This window comes from Bos indicus x Bos taurus, chromosome X, assembly GCF_003369695.1.
Source record: "Bos indicus x Bos taurus breed Angus x Brahman F1 hybrid chromosome X, Bos_hybrid_MaternalHap_v2.0, whole genome shotgun sequence".
Classification (NCBI taxonomy): Eukaryota; Metazoa; Chordata; class Mammalia; order Artiodactyla; family Bovidae; genus Bos; species Bos indicus x Bos taurus.
Window position 1 is genome coordinate 16,209,442 of NC_040105.1, and position 19,935 is coordinate 16,229,376.

The 19,935-nt window shown below is 37.0% G+C and overlaps 1 protein-coding gene across 4 annotated transcripts in view; it reads left to right on the top strand.

Moving 5' to 3' along the window:
- CDKL5 (cyclin dependent kinase like 5) overlaps positions 1-19,935 on the top strand; it is a 178,578-nt gene that overhangs the window by 48,507 nt on the left and 110,136 nt on the right. For all 4 annotated transcript variants that reach the window (XM_027535523.1, XM_027535526.1, XM_027535524.1 and 1 more), the window contains 2 exons: positions 15,677-15,906; positions 18,395-18,429. In XM_027535523.1, the coding sequence (XP_027391324.1) occupies positions 15,843-15,906; positions 18,395-18,429 (99 nt within the window). In that variant the 5' untranslated portion in view covers positions 15,677-15,842. The remainder of the gene's footprint in view (positions 1-15,676; positions 15,907-18,394; positions 18,430-19,935) is intronic.

A 19,935-nucleotide genomic window follows, 5' to 3' on the forward strand; every position in this document is an offset into this window, starting at 1 on the left:
AAATAAGTGACCCTCCTAGGAATAGCTTAATCACCAAATGTTTGGTCAGCAGTATTCCACTTATTCTGGTTTTGTAGTTCTTCTGAAATAGGCTTGAAAGGTAATCACTGCATTCCTTCTCTAGTTCTAAAATAATTTTACTCAATTACTCTTGAAACTTACCTTGGTAAGGGATTTGGAGCCAAAATGAAAAGAGAGAAGATAGGATATATATATTTTATACTGGTCCTTTATGAATTGATGATTATTCATTGAGAATTTTCATGCTCATTTTCAGTTTCAGAGGTTCTCAGTGTTTAGAAATGAAATTGTGGGAGTTCCAACAGAGGATCCTTATTTTTTAACTGAGGAGATGAAAGTTGTCAAGGTCAACCATCGGAGAAGGCAATGGCACCCCACTCCAGTACTCTTGCCTGGAAAATCTCATGGATGGAGGAGCCTGGTAGGCTGCGGTCCATGGGATCGCACAGAGTTGGACATGACTGAAGTGACTTAGCAGCAGCAGCAGCAAGGTCAACCATAAAGCTGATACTTTGGCTTGGTGAGAGACACCCAGGATTTAGAATCTTTCTGCTGTAAATTTTCAGCCTACCATGAATCTGGAGAATTGATAACATCAGTCTGTGACAGCAATAACATTGTTTAGCCTGGAAGCAACCTTTGTGAATTTTCCAGATTATTGACAGTGTTTGAAAATATTTGATGTCTTCAGGACTAATCAACTCTGCCATGTACTTATATCTTTTTCAATTAGTAGATATTTCAAATTTCCAAAAATAGGAATCAGTTCAGTCGCTCAGTCGTGTCCGACTCTTTGCAACTCCATGAATCGCAGCACTCCAAGCCTCCCTGTCCATCACCAACTCCCGGAGTTTACCCAAACTCATGTCCATCGAGTCAGTGATGCCATCCAGCCATCTCATCCTCTGTTGTCCCCTTCTCCTGCCTCCAATCCCTCCCAGCATCAGGGTCTTTTCCAATGAGTCAACTGTTCACATGAGGTGGCCAAAGTATTGGAGTTTCAGCTTTGGCATCAGTCCTTCCAATGAACACCCAAGACTGATCTCCTTTAGGATGAACTGGTTGGATCTCCTTGCAGTCCAAGGGACTCTCAAGAGTCTTCTCCAATACCACGGTTCAAAAGCGTCAATTCTTCGGTGCTCAGCTTTCTTCACAGTCCAACTCTCACATCCATAAACCTCCTTTTTCAGATATATCATGTATAAAAAGAATGTACAAAACAGATATAAGTGGTATTTAATTAGAAAAGAATTTTAAGCATATTTTGATTTATTGGAAAATAAATTGAGAAAATTCAAATTTGTGAAATGCTATATTAGAGTACTTAACTTCCATCTCTAGCTTAAAATAACTGAATGGATGTACCATAGTTCATTTCACCAGGCCTCTCTTGATATTTAGGTAGTTTCCATTCTTACTGCTTTTACACACAATGCAGCAGTGAATAAAATATCTTTATCATGTATATGTGTATCTGTTTTCTGAGGGTAAATTCCTAGAAATATAATTTCTGTGTCATTAGAACGTATTTGTTTTTACTTTTGAAAGATATCAAATGGTTTCCAAAAAATTGTGTCAGTATATATACATTCCCACCAGCAATATATGAGCAAGCTTAATTCCCTCATGCTCTCATCAACATGGTATGTTAGTTTTGGTCTTTGCTAACCTAAAAAACTGTATCTCAGTATAGTTTGAATCTTCAGTTTTTATTATATCTAAAGTCAAGTAACTTTTTATATGTTTAAGAGGCATTTGTGTTTCCTCTTCTGGAACTATTTGTTCATATATCACTTTGCCCATTTAAAAAATTGGGCTTATGCCCCTCTTATCGAGCAATAGGTTCCTTTTATGTGTTATACCTTTTATGTGTTATGTGTTTTACCTTTTTGTGGTGTAAGTTGCAGATTCTTTTCCTCTTTTTAAAATTTCTCTTTTCCCTTTGATTTTTGCCTTTTTCATTTTATGGATATGTAAACTCAAACTTAACATGCCTAAAATGGGATCTTGAATTTCTTCCCTTCCCTTAACCTGCTCCTCTTCTAGTTTTCCTCATATCAAGAAGCAACAGCCTTCATCTACTTAGAGCCCAAGTGCCAAACCAAGAAGTTATCTTTGATTTCTTTTTCCCTCACTTCCCCTCTCTAATCCATTCCCAGCTGTATTGGCTTCCTATCCAAATATATCCTGAATCTATCCATCTCGCTTCATGGGTACCTATTTATAGTCCATCCCACCTTTATCCTTTCACCTGGGTGGTTGCAGTGGCTCCCTAGTTGTTATACCCCCAAATTGATAGCTCCCTTTTGAGGCACAGAGCCTTTCTCTACTCTGTAGCTTGTGTGATCTTTCCAAAATGAAAATCATCTGATTGTCATTCTACCCTCAAACCCACCTCCCATTCTTGTTCAAAACCCTCCAGTGACTCCGTCTCACGATAAAGATAAAACTACTTAAACAACTTGCTCTTTTTCCAGCCTCACCTTGTACTGGGTTATTAACCACCCAACCCTTGCTATCTTTTCTGTCTGCCATGTTCCTTCCCCAGTTGGGATTTTTGCATAAATCATCCCTCTCTGTAAGTTTATGTCTGATTGTCCTGGCGATCTCAGCTTACTGAAACTTTTCTCTGGAAAAGCCAACCCTCCCTAATTAGGTAGAAAAACTTGTACAAGCCCTTGTAGAGCTTATATGTCTTTTTCATAGCACTTATATTTGCAATTTACACTTACTGTGCGATTCTTTGATAAACTCCCTGAAATAAGGGGTTTTGTTTATTTTCTTTACCAATATGTTCTCAGTGTCTGTCATTATGCCTGGCATATAGTTAACTCTCAAGACATATTGAATGATAGCTTACTTTTAAGTTCTCAGCTTTGGAGTTTGAAGAATATATTGATTTACCCTTTCTGAAAAAATATGACTATATTTGTTCTAGGTCAGTCTTTGTTCTCTTTTTTTCCCTGTGGCTTTCCCAAGACCACTGAGGTTCACAGTCTGATCTCCAAAGTCTTAAAGCTTTTCAGATATGAAATGTACCTAGGCCAATGAATTCATTTGAAGTCCATAGGTATTCTTCAGTGGTTTTGGCTTTCAGTTCCTTCTCTTTCTTTTTTTTTTTTTTTTCCGTCTGGGAAAGAGAGTGTGTTTTGTCGGTTTGGTTGGTGAGGGGTTTTTGGTTGGTTTGTTTTTAATTTTGGGGGGGATTGTTTTCCAGTTGCTCAGTCATGTCTGACACTGCAACCCCATGGAGTGCAGCACACCAGGCTCCCCTGTCCTTCACTGTCTCTCCCAGTTTGCTTGAATTTATGTCCATTGGGTCAGTGATGCTATCTAACCAAATTGTCCTCTGCTGCCCCCTTTTCCTTTTGCCCTCAGTCTTTGCCAGCATCAGGATCTTTTCCAATGAGTCTGCTCTTCGAATCAAGTGGCCAAAGTATTGGAGCTTCAGCTTCAGCATCAGTCCTTCCAATGAATATTCAGAGTTGATTTCCTTTAGGATTGACTGGTTTGATCTTACAGTCCAAGGGACTCTCAAGAGGCTGCTGCTGCTGCTGCTAAGTCGCTTCAGTCGTGTCCGACTCTGTGCGACCCCATAGACGGCAGCCCACCAGGCTCCGCCGTCCCTGGGATTCTCCAGGCAAGAACACTGGAATGGGTTGCCATTTCCTTCTCCAATGCGTGAAAGTGAAAAGTGAAAGTGAAGTCGATCAGTCGTGTATCCACTCCAGTACTCTTCTCGACCCCATGGACTGCAGCCTACCAGGCTCCTCTGCCCATGGGATTATCCAGGCAAGAGTACTGGAGTGGGTTGCCATTGCCTTCTCCACAAGAGGCTTCTCCAGCACTGCAATTCCAAAGCATCAGTTCTTCAGTGTTCAGACATTTTTATGGTCCAACTTTCACATCCGTACATGACTACAGTAAAACCATAGCTTTGGCTTATATGGTGCTTTGTCAACCAAGTGATGTCTCTGCTTTTTAAAACACTGTCTAGGTTTGTCATAGCTTTCCTTCCAAGGAGCAAGTGTCTTAATTTCATGGCTGCAGTCACCATCCACAGTGCTTTTGGAGCTCAAGAAAATAAAATCTGTCACTGTTACCACTTTTTCCCCTTCTCTTTGTCATGAAGTGATGGGACCAGATGCCATGATCTTAGTTTTTTGAATGTTGAGTTTTAAGCCAGCTTTTTCACTCTCCTCTTTTACCTTCATCAAGAGTCTCTTTAGTTCCTCTTTGCTTTCTGCCATTAGAGTGGTATCATCTGCATATCTGAAGTTGTTGATATTTCTCCTGGCAGTCTTGATTCCAGCTTGTGATTCATCTAGTCTGGCATTTCGCATGATTGTAGTAGTAGAGGACAATAACAGACCACATTTTCTGATCCACGTCAACACAGTAAAATGGTTCTCAACTTCTGTAAGTTTGTTCTAAATTCAGTTGTTTAAAGTTTAGAGATCAGAACAAGTTACCCCATAAAAACCATGTTAAAATTGATACATTTTCATGCAAGGGCTTTCAAAACCTTTTAAACCAATAGTGTTTCTTAAACAGTACAATGTTAGTGTGAACTCTGAATTTCTCTGATCCCAGTTTAGTTCTTTTTTAAAAATCTGAACCTTGAGGTCCTCAGATTCTCAGGAAGGGCTGGGAGTTTAACAGGTTTGGCAGTACTAGGAGAAATATCAGGTAACTGGGTAAGAGATACATTGACTTGGCACTGGATTCCCTGACTTGTGGAAAGACCCTAAGGGTAAAGGGGAGGTAAGATACATGTTTCACAATTAGAAATTTTTATTCTATTAAACCGTGTGTATATTGCTCATGATAGTCAAATATCAGTTTGATTTAATTATGAGAACTGAATTACAGAGAATGGATTGATAGATTACTCTTCACTATTGGAGGAATAAAGCAAAATGAAGATCTTATTAATTGTGTCAGATGGTCCTATTTAGGAAGAAAACTAAGTAGGAGTGCAGTATCTCTTCACCTATAGTCAATATGGAGAATTCTCTGTAAGAGAGTAGGATGCTTTTTCATAAGGGTGTGCTTTCCACGGAAAGGATTTCTTTCCATACATGGATCACGAGTTTAAATTTCAAACCATTTGAACTCTCTTATTATAGCAGAAGTTTTGTTGTGTACCACATCCATTCCTGTCCAATTTCAGTGACAAAATGATTCTCTCATTTGTATGTATAAAAACAATGCCAGAAATGAAAACAAAACTCATGATTCATCTGGTTTTGTGCTTTCTTTCAGAAGAAGAAAAGACCCATTGAGATGAAGATTATAATTTCAGCAACAAAGGAAACATTTAAGGCTCAAGCAGCCCTTAAATCAATACTAGTAATATATGAAATAAATTATAAGCCTTATATTTCTCTCAGTTTTTGTAGGTACATACTTGCCAATGCAGAGACAAGATTGCTTAATTTTAGGTGTATTTCTTAGTTCAAGATGGGGGTTTAGTCACTTAGTTGTGTCCGACTTTGCGACCCCATGGATTGTATCCTGCCAGGCTTCTCTGCCCATGGGATTTCCCAGGCAAGAATACTGGAGTGGGTTGCCAGTTCCTTCTCCAGGGGATCTTCTCAACACAGGAATTGAACCCGGGTCTCTTGCCTTGCAGGCAAGTTCTTTACCAACTGAGCTAAAGACAAATACACTTTAAAAATCATTCTGTTATTTACAAAGTTAATAGTAATGAAAAGCTCAAACAATTTTTGAGAGATTTTTACAATCTTTTTATTGGAAGGGACCTTAGAGGACATCTAATTTAGTACATGACTCTTGTACATGACTCTTTTCTAGCATGGCAAGGCTAAACTGCTTCCAGTGGCCTCTTCCTGCTCCCTGCAGGTCCCCTGCCAGTCTTCTGGGCTTTGGATTACAGAGCTTCTCTGTTTCTTGAATTTATCAAGCTCTCTAAGACTCTGTGACTTCCCTGGTGGCTCAGACAGTAAAGCGTCTGCTTACAATGCCGGAGACCCGGGTTCGATTCCTGGGTCAGGAAGATCCCCCGGAGAAGGAAATGGCAACCCACTCCAGTATTCTCGCCTGGGAAATCCCATGGACAGAGGAGCCTGGCGGGCTACGTCTGTGGAGAAGCAAAGAGTCAGGCATAACTGAGTGACTTCACATCACTTCAGGACTCTGTATTGCCTTGAATGCTCTTCTCACATCCCTGTTCCCATGACTTGCTTCTTGACATTAAGCAGATTTCATTGAAATTTCACCTCCCCATATAGGCCTTTCCCAGACTACCTTATCTACCTGCCCACCCCCCTGCCCCTTTCAGTCTCCAAAACTCTCTACCATATGACTGTTTTCTTTCCTTCATAATAATTGTCACTATCTGTAATGATCAAATTTGTTTGTTTATTGTCTGTCTTCCTCATTGTCTCCATGGGAGCAGGGGCTGTGTTTGTCTCCTGAAGCATCTGGTGGGCTGGCCCAGTGTAGGTGTCTGACAGATATTTATAGAATGAATAACCATCAATGGTTCATCATTGTCTAAATCACTACTGTACTGGTATGTCTGCTTTTTACCACTTTACTACCACTGATCTTAGTTATTCCCCCTGAAATAACCCAAATCACCTGCTTGATTCCCTCTTTTTCAAAGAGTTTTCACACATTGGGATGCCAGTCATCTCTCATTGAGGCGTATCTTGTCCAGTTTCCTCACCAGCTCCTCATCTGGCATGATTTTGGAGTGTGGTCATCATCCAGATTATCTGTCACTGGGAGTTTTTGGTTTTGCTGTTGATACCCAACACTGGACACATGGGATTATATGGAGTCTGGAGAGAGATAGTTCAATTAAACTTTTTTTTTGATTGATGTAATATTGAAATGCTCTATCTTTGATAAAAATTATCTTTTGCCTCCATATAAATGCCATGAAACTATTTATGTATGATGTCATTATCAGAATTATTTTTGACTTGTTAAAACCTTGTTTTATTGTGAAATACAACACAGAAGTAGGTAAAACAAATTTACACTCTAATGTATATTTAGCTATCACTCAAGTCAAGAAATAGAATATTACCAGTTTCCCAGAAAGCCCTCTTATGTTATCAATCTCAACTCCTCCCTGGAGCTAATTAATATCCTCATTTTTAAAAGAAACACTTCCTTGATTACTTATTCTTTTAATAGATTTACCACTTATATATGCATATCTAGCCAATATAGTTTGTAATTCAGCTTTACCTGTTATAAAAACTATGTATAAAGGAAATCAAGATTGCTCTGAGAAATATCAAAAACCTCAGATATGGAGATGATGCCACTCTAATGGCAGAAAGCAAGGAAGAACTAAAGAGCCTCTTGATACAGGTGAAAGAGAAGAGTGAAAAAGCTGGCTTAAAACTCAACATTCAAAAATCTAAGATCATGGCATCCGGTCCCATCACTTCATGGTAAATAGAAGGGGAAAAGTAGAAGAAATGACAGATTTTATTTACTTGGGCTCCAAAATCACTGGGGACAGTGACTGCTGCCATGAAATGAGAAGACACTTGCTCCTTGGAAGGAAAGCTATGACAAACCTAGACAGTGTATTAAAAAAGCAGACAGATCACTTTGACGACAGAGGTCCATATAGTTAAAGCTATGGTTTTTCTGTAGTCATGTACAGATGTAAGAGCTGGCCCATAAGAAAGGCTGAGTGCCGAAGAGTTGATGCTTTTGAACTTTAGTGTTAGAGAAGACTCTTGAGAGGCCTTTGCACTGCAAGGAGTCAAACCAGTCCATCCTAAAGGAAATCAACCATGAATATTCACTGGAAGGACTGATGCTAAAGCTGAAGCTCCAATCCTTTGGCCACCTGATGTGAAGAGCCCACTCACTGGAAAAGACCCTGATGCTGGGAAAGATTGAGGGCAAAAGGAGAAGGGGGTGGCAGAGGATGAGATGGTTAGATAGCATAATCAACTCAATGGACATGAATTTGAGGAAACTAAGAGATAGTGAAGGACAGGGGAGCCTGGTGTGCTGCAGTCCACGGGGTTGCAAAGAGTTGGACAGACTGAGTGACTTAACAGCAACAACACTACAAGCTTAGTTGTTTAAAACAGCACCCATATATTACCTCACAGTTCTGTAGATCAGAAGACTGGGATGGTATGGCTGGGTTCTCTGCTTAAGGTAATACTGATATAAAGCTAGAGTTTAGTGTGTTGACTGGGGCTGAGTTCTCATTCGTCCTTGATTAGTTACAAAGTTCGGAGAAGCCAATGGCACCCCACTCCAGTACTCTTGCCTGGAGAATCCCATGGACAGAGGAGCCTGGTAGCTGTAGTCCATGGGGTCGCTAAGAGTCAGACACGACTGAGCTACTTCACTTTCACTTTTCACTTTCATGCATTGGAGAAGGAAGTGGCAACCCACTCCAGTGTTCTTGCTTGGAGAATCCCAGGGACGGGGGAGCCTGGTGGGCTGCCGTCTATGGGGTCGCACAGAGTCAGACACGACTGAAGCGACTTAGCTGTAGCAGCAGCAGTAGCAGTTACAAAGTTGATTTCTGAGATCCAGCTCTTTTTGATCTCTCTATTTTTGTGTGTTTTCTATTTCATGAACTTCTGCTCTTATTTCTTTCTTTGTATTTTCTTTGGATTTATTTTACTGTTCCTTAAAAAAAACAACCTCTTGAGATTGATTCTTAGTTTATTTTTTTATATTTTGTGATATATGCATTTATAAGGCTTTTGATTACCTCCCTAAGCATTGTTTTAATTTCTCATGAATTTGTATTTTTATTTTTAAATGTTTATTATGATTTCTTCTTTGACATGAATTATTTTAAGAATGTTATTTATTGATTTCTAAACATATGAATGAAAAGTGAAAGTGTTAGTCACTCCATCGTATCTGACTCTGAAACTTTACCCGCTGCAGCCCGCCAGGCTCCTCTATCCATGGTCTTCTCCAGGCAAGAATACTGGAGTGGGTAGCCATTACCTTCTCCAGGGGATTTTCTGGACTCAGGGATTGAATCTGGGTCTCCTGCATTGCAGGTGGATTCTTTACTGTCTGAGCAAACATATGAATATTTCTTAATTATTTCTTTTGTGACTAATTTGTTGCATACTTGCGTTGTGGAGAGAGAACATCCTCGGACTAAATCCTTGTAATTTGCTTTGAATTGCATTTCAGCCTAGCACATTATCAGTTTTTATAAATGTTCTGTGTATGCTTGGGGGAAGAAAGATATTCTACAGTTCTTTTAATTTGTTTAAGTTTTAAAAATAAAAGTATTATGTATACTTTTTATCCTGTCTGTGTTGAGTTCCCATGGTAGTATTCTGTTTTCCAGTTCTGGAATTCTAATTTCTTTCCCCAGTTTGTTCTTCTACCTTGTAGACCTCCCAGTTCTGTCAAAATGTTCAACCCTTGGGTTTTTATTCATTCAACTCTATAGTTGTCTCATAATCTAAGTCTGATAATCCTGATATTATACATTTTTCTGGGGCATTTTCTGTTTTGGTCATTTCTGTTCTTATTAATGTTATGTGTATCTTGTTATCTTTGATTATGTATTGCATGAGCTAAACAAGAAATTATCTGTAGCAATATTATGATGGCTGTGTTCTTGTTACCCTCCTGCCAGCTGCCCCCACACCCTGCACCTACCACCTGCTGCTTCCCCTTTCAACCAGACAACTGTTGGCACTAACCATCTGAATGTGGGACCACCTCAATCCAAGGGACACTTAGAGGGTTATTTAGGTCACTCACGTGACATAAAGCTATCATTCAGGTTTGTTCTGGGACTGATTTCTTTCTGGTTTCCTTTATCCTAAGAGTATAGCTCTTGGGGTTTCAGCTTCAAGTGAATGATGCTTATTGTACTTTCTTATTTTGAAACACTTTTACCTTTGACCTTCTTGCCCCTGGATTATGAGTTTCAAGAGCAAGCCTGTTTTTCTCCCTATTTTTCTGAATCTTCCTTCAAGTGTCTGTGAGCTAAAATTGTTTTGGGTGATTTGGATTACCTCGCTGAGTTCTATTCCTTTGCCTTGATATCAGCCAGGTAATTCTTCATAACCTTCAGTCTTGGGGATTTTTACGCTGTTCTTTAGAAATATTCCCTCCAGCATTTGTATTTGTTCTCAAAGGGACATTTCATCCAAGTTATTTAGTTACTTGAAGCTAAAGTGTCTGAGTTTTTAAGGCCTTGAAAAATTAATCAGTATTATTCATATAAAATTGTAGTTAAATCCAATTTGGCTTTAAGTTTTTCCCTCAATTTGAATTCAGTTCAGTTCAGTCGCTCAGTCGTGTCCGACTCTTTTGTTACCCCATGGACTGCAGCATGCCAGGCTTCCCTGTCCATCACCAACTCCTGGAGCTTACTCAAACTCATGTCCATCGAGTCGGTGATGCCACTCAACCATCTCATCCTCTGTGGTCCCCTTCTCCTCCTGCCTTCAGTCTTTTCCAGCATCAGAGTCTTTTCCATTGAGTTAGTTCTTTACATCAGGTGGCCAAAACATTGGGATTTAAGCTTTAGCATCAGGCCTTCCAGTGAATATTCAGGACTAATTTCCCTTAGAATGGACTGGTTGGATTTCCTTGCAGTCCAAGGGACTCTCAAGAGTCTTCTCCAACACCACAGTTCAAAAGCATCAATTCTTTGGCGCTCAGCTTTCTTTATAGTCCAACTCTCACATCCATATGTGACTACGGGAAAAACCATAGCTTTGACTAGATGGACCTTTGTTGGTAAAGTAATGTCTCTGCTTTTTAATATGCTGTCTAGGTTGGTCATAGCTTTTCTCCCAAGGAGCAAGTGTCTTTTAATTTCATGGCTACAGTCACCATCTGCAGTGATTTTGGAGCCCAAGAAAATAAAGTTTCTCACTGTTTCCATTGTTTCTCCATCTATTTGTCATGAAGTGATGGGACTGGATGCCATGATCTTCGTTTTCTGAATGTTGAGTTTTAAGCCAACTTTTTCACTCTTCTCTTTCACTTTCATTAAAAGGCTCGTTAGTTCTTCTTTGCTTTCTGCCATAAGGGTGGTGTCATCTGCATATCTGAGGTTATTGATATTTCTCCCAGCAATCTTGATTCCAGCTTGTCCTTCATCCACTCCAGCATTTTGCATGATATACTCTGTATAGAAGTTAAATAAGCAAGGTGACAATATACAGTCTTGATGTACTCCTTTCCCAATTTGGAACCAGTCTGTCATTCCATGTCCAGTTCTAACTGTTTCTTCTTGACCTGCATACAGATTTCTCAGGAGGCAGGTCAGGTGGTCTGGTATTCCCATCTCTTTAAGAATTTCCCACAGTTTGTTGTGATCCACACAGTCAAAGGCTTTGGCATAGTCAATAAAGCAGAAGTAGATGTTTTTCTGGAACTCTCTTGCTTTTTCTATGATCCAGCAAATATTGCCAATTTGATCTCTGGTTCCTCTGCCTTTTCTAAATCCAGGTTGAACATGTGGATCAATTTGAATACTGGTAGTTAAAAGACTGTTCTTGACACCTGTGTTATATGTTACTCACACATTTAAATTCTGATTCTCAGGGTTTACATTACTTGATTTGTGTAGAGAATAGATGGGACCAAATGTTCTTTATATATACCACATATAGAACTTTTGTGGGTGCTGAGTCTTCTTAATAGGAATGACTTAATTTTTATCCCTAGTTTCCTTTAAAATGAGCTGTACCATTCTTGACAGAGAGGGGAATATTTATTGTTTCCTGGGTGTTCTTCCAAATCAGCCATAGAAAAGAATGATTCATTCTCAGAAACACTCTGCACATCTTTTACCTGGAAAGTGACTGACTTAGATCTTCATATGTTGGCTCCTTCCTGTTAGTGATATTCCACTTCAAATGTCACCTTTGTAGAGGGGGCTCTTTGAGTAATCGCTCCTTGTTTCTCCCTTCATAACATGTATCATTATCTGATAATAATCTTGCATTTTTTCCTCCCTCAGTAAAATGTGAAGCACCATGAGGGCAAGGATTTTGCCTATCTTGCTCACAACTAACTGTCTCATGTCTTATTTACTCTTTCTCTGAATCATGTTAGGCAGTCAGTAATTTTTTTGTTTAATAAATGAATGAATAGAACAAATGTTTATTTCTTGAAAATATTTGAAATTGTGACATCATTTTCTCTAAATATCACAGTCATCCTTTAAAAATGTGTGATTCCATTGAATTAAAGTTATTTTCTAAAATAAGTGTTGTGTTTGCTTTTTCTTGCCTTTTTTCAAAAACGATTTTGGTAAATATTGAATGAAAAGTCAGACAATAAAAAATCTGATCTAAAGTGTTAGAGTGACAAATGTTTAGCATTAGGGACCACTGTGACTTTGTTATATATTGAGCTGGAAGGAGGTCAGTGTGACTAGAGTGGAACAATCAAGGGAAAGAAGAGTCAGAGATGACATCAGAGGATAGGAGATTAAGACCTGATGGCTTATGTGGACTTTGACTTTTAATGATATGGGAGGCCACTGGAGGATTTTGAGCAGAGAAGTAACATAGAGGTGAGTGTGGACTATAGGGATATTAAAGTGTGGCCTACTTCCAAGCTCTCATGTCAGTTCCACTGGCTGTTTTGTCTCTCTCTGCCAAGGCCACCCTGTCTTAATTTTTATAGCTCAGTTCTAATTCTAAGTATATTCGGTAGAGAGTATCTTGCCAGATCCTCCTCTCAAGGCTGAGCCTTCTTATTTTTCTTATTTGGAAGAGTGTTGGCTGTACTTGGAATTCTGCGCTTCCATATATATTTTAGAATCAGCTTACTGTAATTCCTCAGAAAACTCTCTTGGGATTCTGATTGAAATTGCATTGCCTGTATAGATTAATATAGCGATAATTGATATCCTTTAGCCTCAAAATTGGAAAAACTTCATTGATCTAGGTCATCTTTAATGAGTTTGAATAAACTTTACATATATATACACACAAGTACACACATATATGTGATATATATATGCTTATGTATATGATGTTTACAAATACAGTTGATATTTGTATACTGAGTTTATATTTAGCCTCCTTGTTAACACTTATAATTCTAATAATTTTTAGATTCCTTTGCATTTTCTATATAAACAATAATATCTGTAAAATCTGGTTTTCTCTTTCCAGTCCTATATAGTTTATTCCTTTATTTTTTGTTTTGTTTTTTTAACTTACTGAGCTGTCTGGGACCCACCAGGATAATGTTTAATAGTAATGTTAATAAGTATTAATAGCAGAATTTCTTTTCATGTTCTTAATTTTTAAAGGGGCTATATCTAAATATTCCACATTTAAGAATGATATTGTAGGTTTTTTCGGATACTTTTATCAAGATATAAACATTTAAAAGGCATTTAATTATGGACATATTTCTCTTTAGACTTACATTCCTACCATTAGTATATAAAACGGCCACTTTTTGTGTCAGTACTTTATATCACATAGGGTACTCAAATTTATTAAGTTTCAGATTTCATAAGCAGCAAAGAAATTTCTTCCTTTTAAACCAATACTTTATGTTGATACAACTGTTCTTCTTATAGATAGTATAGTTTTTTTTTTTAAACAAAAATTTCAAAATAATTTCAGATTTAAAGTTGTAAAGATCATATAAAGAATTTCCTGTTTCATGGAGTCTTGACCCAGATCCCCCAAATATAAACATTTTATAATATTTACTTTATCATTCTTTCTGTTTCTCTTTCTCTATATCTACATACATATTTTTTTCTGAATTGGTTTAACTTGCAAATTATCTCTAAGAACTTTGATATTCTCCTTTTATTTTTTTCTGTTAAGCTTTTTATTAGACTGTTCTAGAAATTTAGGCTGTGCCTTATTTATTTTATCAAAATTTAATTGACATATAACATTGGTTCCAAGTGTACAACACAATGATTTCATATTTGTATATATTACAAAAGGATCACATAAGTCTGCTTACTGTCCATCACCACACATAGTTATGTATTCTTTCTTGTGAAGAGCATTTAAGATTTACTCTTAGTGTAGTCGCTCAGTCATGTCCGACTCTTTGTGACCCCATGGACTGTAGGCCACCAGGCTCCTCTGTCCATTGGATTCTCCAGACAAGAATACTGGAGTGGGTTGCCATTTCCTTCTCCAGGGGATCTTCCCAACCCAGGGATTGAACCTGGGTCTTCCGCATCGCAGGCAGACGCTTTACCCTTTGAGCCACCAGGGAAGCCCAAGATTTACTCTTAGCCACTTTCAAATATGCAGTAGAGTATTATTAACTATAGTCACCATGTTGTACATTGCATCCCTAGGACTTGCTCATTTTATAACCAGAAATGTGTACCTTTGGATCACCACTCATCTTGTCATTTCTTAAGAGGATTGTTTTATGTAACCACCTTACTATTGTCAAAAAAAATTATAATTGATACAATATTATCTAATCTGTGGGCTTCCCTTGTGGCTCAGCTGGTAAAGAATTCGCCTGCAATGTGGGAGACCTGGCTTCGATCCCTGGGTTGGGAAGATCCCCTGGAGAAGGGAAAGGCTACCCACTGCAGTATTCTGGCCTGGAGAATTCCATGGATTACAGTCCATGGGGTCACAAAGAGTCGGACACGACTGAGCGACTTTCACTTCACTATCTAATCTGTAGACTTTTAAATTTTATCATTTACCCTTTATAGCAAAAAAATTTTTTTCTTGTCTAGCATCCAGCCCAAGATCATGCATTATATTTAGTTATCATGACTCTCAGTCTTTTTTTCTAGAACAGTTGCTTAGTCGTTTCTTATGTTTCATGACATAGACATTTTTAAAGAATACAGGCCAGTTACTGAGTAGAATATTCCTCAGTTTGGGCTTGTCTCTTGCTGCCTATGGTTAGATTCATGTTTTACCCTTTTGGAAGAATGTATGTGTATATGTAATTTACGTATGCATTTATATCTATCTCTTTATCTCTCTATATTAATAACTGACCTTACATGATTAACTCTTAATTCCAAGCTTTCCCAATTTTCATATTTGTAACTTCCTTTTATGAGAATGAGACGAAACCCACATTATCCACAGTATGTTTACTTATTTGCTTAATTATAGAATATACATAAAGAAGTTTCATATCTCTGTAAAAAATAACTGAGTATAATATTTGTTTATATTTCTTTAACTCAAGGAAAGTATGTAGTTAAAATACTGTTTTCAGAAATTGTGTGTGTGTGCTCACTCGCTCAGTAATGTCTGAGTCTGGGACCCCATGGACTGTAGTCCACCAGGAGCCTCTGTCCATGGAATTTTCCTGGCAACAATACTGGAGTGGATTGCCATTTCCTCCTCTAGGGGATCTTCCCAACCCAGGAATCGAACTCACATCTCCTGCTTTGGCAGTGTATTCTTTACCACTAAGCCACTTGGGAATCCCTTTCAAAAGTTGCCTGGGGTTAATTCTTTTCCCTGCCCGGGCTTGTTCAGTGTAGTTATAGTATTCATTTCAAATATAGTTAAGTATATTTTTTTGACTGTGTTTCATTTTGGGTACTTCCCTCCTATTATTATTAGTAGTAGCATATAAAACAACATGGTTTTAAAAGAACTGTACAAAAAGATTGGATAGGTTATTAGAGTACTGAGAAATAAAATTTGACTTTTAATTGTGTTTGTTCTTTCAGGAAATCATTTAATAATTCACATTAGGACAAATATGTGAAAGTTCCTGCCAACCTGTGAATATTTCTTCCTTCGGACATTTTTTGTTCTACTTACTGTACAACTTTCTTAGAAGTTCTTTTTTGATGCCATGTTCTGTGGCTTGCATCTAAAGAGGAGTTTGTCTTCATGAAGATTCCTAACATTGGTAATGTGATGAATAAATTTGAGATCCTTGGGGTTGTAGGTGAAGGTAAGTTTAACATTCTTTGAGGTTTTGAGCAATGTGCAATTATATCTACCACCAAAAAAGTTATTAATTCAAATTCTATTATGTCAGCTAGGCTTATTTTGACTAACTCAAAATTTATATAAGTTAAATTTTACTTAATGCATGAGAAATAAATGAATAAATGACTTCTATTTGTCTATGAGAATGACAAACCACGTTTTATAAATTCTGAGCCTCATGATTTGGTCATATTTTAACATCTCTGAAATCAGGATGTATGTTACAATCAGTAGCATGTCATGATTTAATTGGCAGAACTTTTTCTTTCCTAGTAGTACAGAAAATAATACTTATAATCAATGACATCATCAATTTGATGAAATATTGTAATTTGTTTTTTTATAAATCTTACTAATTTTTCTTTTTTTTGTAATTTTTGCTCTTAAAGATAACTTTATGGAGATTTTGATAAATGATTCTTTTAACAGTATAAGTTACTATAATTATGATTTCTTTATATCTTTAAAGCAATGTTACAAAAGTATTGGTATTTCAGAATTTTCAAGTATATTTTGAATTTCAAAGGAAGTTTTACAATTTACCTATGTCAACAGCATAGTTGTTCTAGATTTTAATATTAAGTTGATAAATCCTTTTCAAATAAGTAGAAACAATTAAAATATTGTGTAATCATTACGTATTTGCTTCAAGGTCTGAAGTTTGAAGACAAAAAAGAATCCTTCTTTCTTCACTTAGCTCCTTTTTGTCTTTTTCATTGGTATTCACTATGTAGATAAAATTCATTCTCAGTGTCTTATTTACTATTAATTTTATAATACCTGATTTATTACTGTTTTTCAAATGTGTTACATAGACTTATGCTGTAAAAATACTCACTGGAGAAGGTCAGCTCCTTGGATGTAACAAAGTTAGAATGTTTCAGATTCTGGGCCTAAGTTTTTCTGTATCATGACCTTTTTCTTAGTATACCTATAGGTGATCCTCTTCTCAGGGATTAGCTTAGATTAACTACAACTACCAGTTGTTATTGTGGTTTTTCAGTTGCTCAGTCATGTCTGACTCTTTGCAACCCTCTGGACTGCAGCACGCCAGGCTTCCCTGTCCTTCACCATCTCCCAGAGTTTGCTCAGACTCATGTCCATTGAGTTGATGATGCCATCCAACCATTGCATCCTCTGTCGTCCCCTTCTCCTCCTGCCCTAAATCTTTCCCATCCTCAGGGTCTACAACTAACTACCAGACTAACATATAAATCAAAATATGTTAGTTTCAAGTTGTAGTCAGAACCATCATTGCTATTTTTTTTCCTTTGTAAACTACCTCAGATGCTTCTTGGCTATGAAATACATATACATTAAGGACATTAAAAGCTGTTAAGCAAACTCTACATCCCTGCAGCCTAAACAGTGATTTTCACCCCATAGAAAAACTAACATGGGCAGTTAAGTGAGGATTGGATGGCTGCCTGGTGATTGTGGAGTTGAATTGGATGGCTATAATGGCTGGTTTCATCCTAACTATGATAATAAGATTCATCCATCTCGACCAATTGAAGGATACTTATTCTGGTTCCCCAGTTTCTGTTGCAGACACATTTTCCAATTTCATCTCCCTGAAGTCCTCTTCTCAGACGCAAATGCAGGCTTTGCCTGTCTGTAAATGTCAATCATTTCTACCAACTTCAGTTATTGTATATTACATTTTGATTCTCCTAATTAGATTTTTTCACATTATAACTTTTGCCTCAATTTCCTTGCTGTCAACTCTGTGTTCTGGGTTTAAGGAAATAGTTTATTGGCTGATTAATAGGATAAGTAACCCAAAAGGTAGTGATGTGTCTCATTTGAAATATATCAAATAAAGTGGGAGTGCTTAGCTACAGATGGTCAGAGATCCTTGGACTACTTATGCTGGTGCCATTGAACTTAGTATTTATGGCAAAAATGTAGCAACTCCTACTAGTTATTAATTGGAATGCTGAGGTGAGACCTGTAATATTTTGCGAGTCAGAGAAGACATTCTAATATCCTAGAAGAGAATTTAATTGTCTCGTAGGAGAGAGAACATATTTGATAGGCTCCATGCTTGAGCCTACCCTTGTGAAACCATTAGCTCTTAAATTTTGAGTTCCCTAGAATCTTTTGAGGTAATTTTAATTTACTCTTAAAGTTATTAGGTCCAAATTGCATCTCTAGAAATTTTTCAACATCTGAAGTAAAATTTTTCTTAAAAAGAGAAACATTAAAAAGTACATGCTTGTTGGGGAAATGAGTTGCTAATAATACTCTTGGTTTATAAAAAGTATATGATAAATATTCATGCTTTCTTTGTATATGGCTCATTCCATTATCACTGCAGAATATTGTCATTTTAGGAATCACTGTTATTCCATATTTTGATAGCCGCTGTAAATATAATAGAACTTTGATTTCTCCGAGAGCTGTACTTTGTATACGTGTCCCTAATTGTTCACTTCTTTTTATTATAGGAGCCTATGGAGTTGTACTTAAATGCAGGCATAAGGTAAGTACATGGTTTTTAAAAAGAAAATATCTGTGTATGTTTAACATTTTTGAAACTAATGTAGTATTCTGTGCATGTGGGCATATAATTAAAAATGTATACGATGTCTACATCATTGTCTACGATGATGGTGATACTTAAAGAAGAATTAATATGGGAACCTGAAAAAAGAGACTACTTTGGGTAAGCTTTATCATAATTAGATAGTCATTAGTTCTTTATACTCATGTGCTATTTTTTTCAACTGACCTATATGTAGATGGAAAGCTGCCTAATGGGAAGAGAGAAAAGGTGGTAGAGAAGGAATCAAAGTAGTGGCAGATTTAATTTATGTCAAGAACTTAAGAGCAAGGAGGAGTTTCATGAAGTCAATATTTTTCTTGTAGAACCAATAATTTAAGATTGCTTATAGGGTCAGAATCCAGATTTTGAAGGGTAGTGGATGGGTGTTTGGTTATGAAATAGGGCTTGAAGTAATAGTGTATGATTATGACTCTTAGCTGTTGTTGGTCACTCTTGAACAGCCTTGAAGTGAATCTTATTATATAGATTATTTGACTATGGTTAATAATCACCAGTTATTCAGGGAGGTTATTTCAAGTTTCCATAGGTGTTGCTGTATTGAGCAACACCTTTAACCTGGTGTTAAAGAGACTGCCTTTAACCTGGCAAATGTTGAAGCTGTAACAATTTCAAACATTAGGTTAAATATTTTTCTATTATGGCATAGCTAGTCTGAATGTTAATATCTGGCCTCATACTATTTTGTGCATAATTTGTTAAGACCAAGGTTTAAATTTTTTTGGTATTTTATAGTGATATGATTCATGTTTGAGATGAGCTTAGCAGTTTAGTCTGAGCCATTTAAACTCTCAAATCTGTGACAACGCACATAAAGATGATGTAATTTTTATGTTTGCTTTTTCTTTCCTACTGTACAAAATATTACTTAACATTTTGAATTTAAGGCTTCATGACAACTGATGCATTTTGGATTTTACATCACATATCTCTTTAATTCAAAGAATTTTCTATTCTTGAAATTGGGTATTTGAATTATGTTATGCTGATAATAGTTATCTTAAGACCTCTGCCAGTAAATCTTAAAAAAAAAAAAAATTTGAATACTATTGGCTCTTGATTCAGGATGACTAAGAATTTAAAATAATAAATATAGTCAAAATAAATTTAGCCCCTTAAATTTCTAATTAAGAAATATCACTGCAGTTTGAAATTAAACAAATAGAAAGCTGTCTAGTGAAGTGCTATGCTTTTAGGGAGGTGTGTTGAGTTAAATTTAGGAAGCTTTAAAAATATTCTTGGATAGATACTACTCAGGGTTATTAGTGTCCAAATTAAATTTGAGTCTTTCATGAACATAATACCCCTTTTTGTATACTGTGGCTCTGTTGATACAACATAGCCAAGGGAAGCTTCAGTTCTTAGTCTTACTCCTTGAATTTTAAAACCCAGGGATTTCTGATACATAATGGCACATCTTCCAAC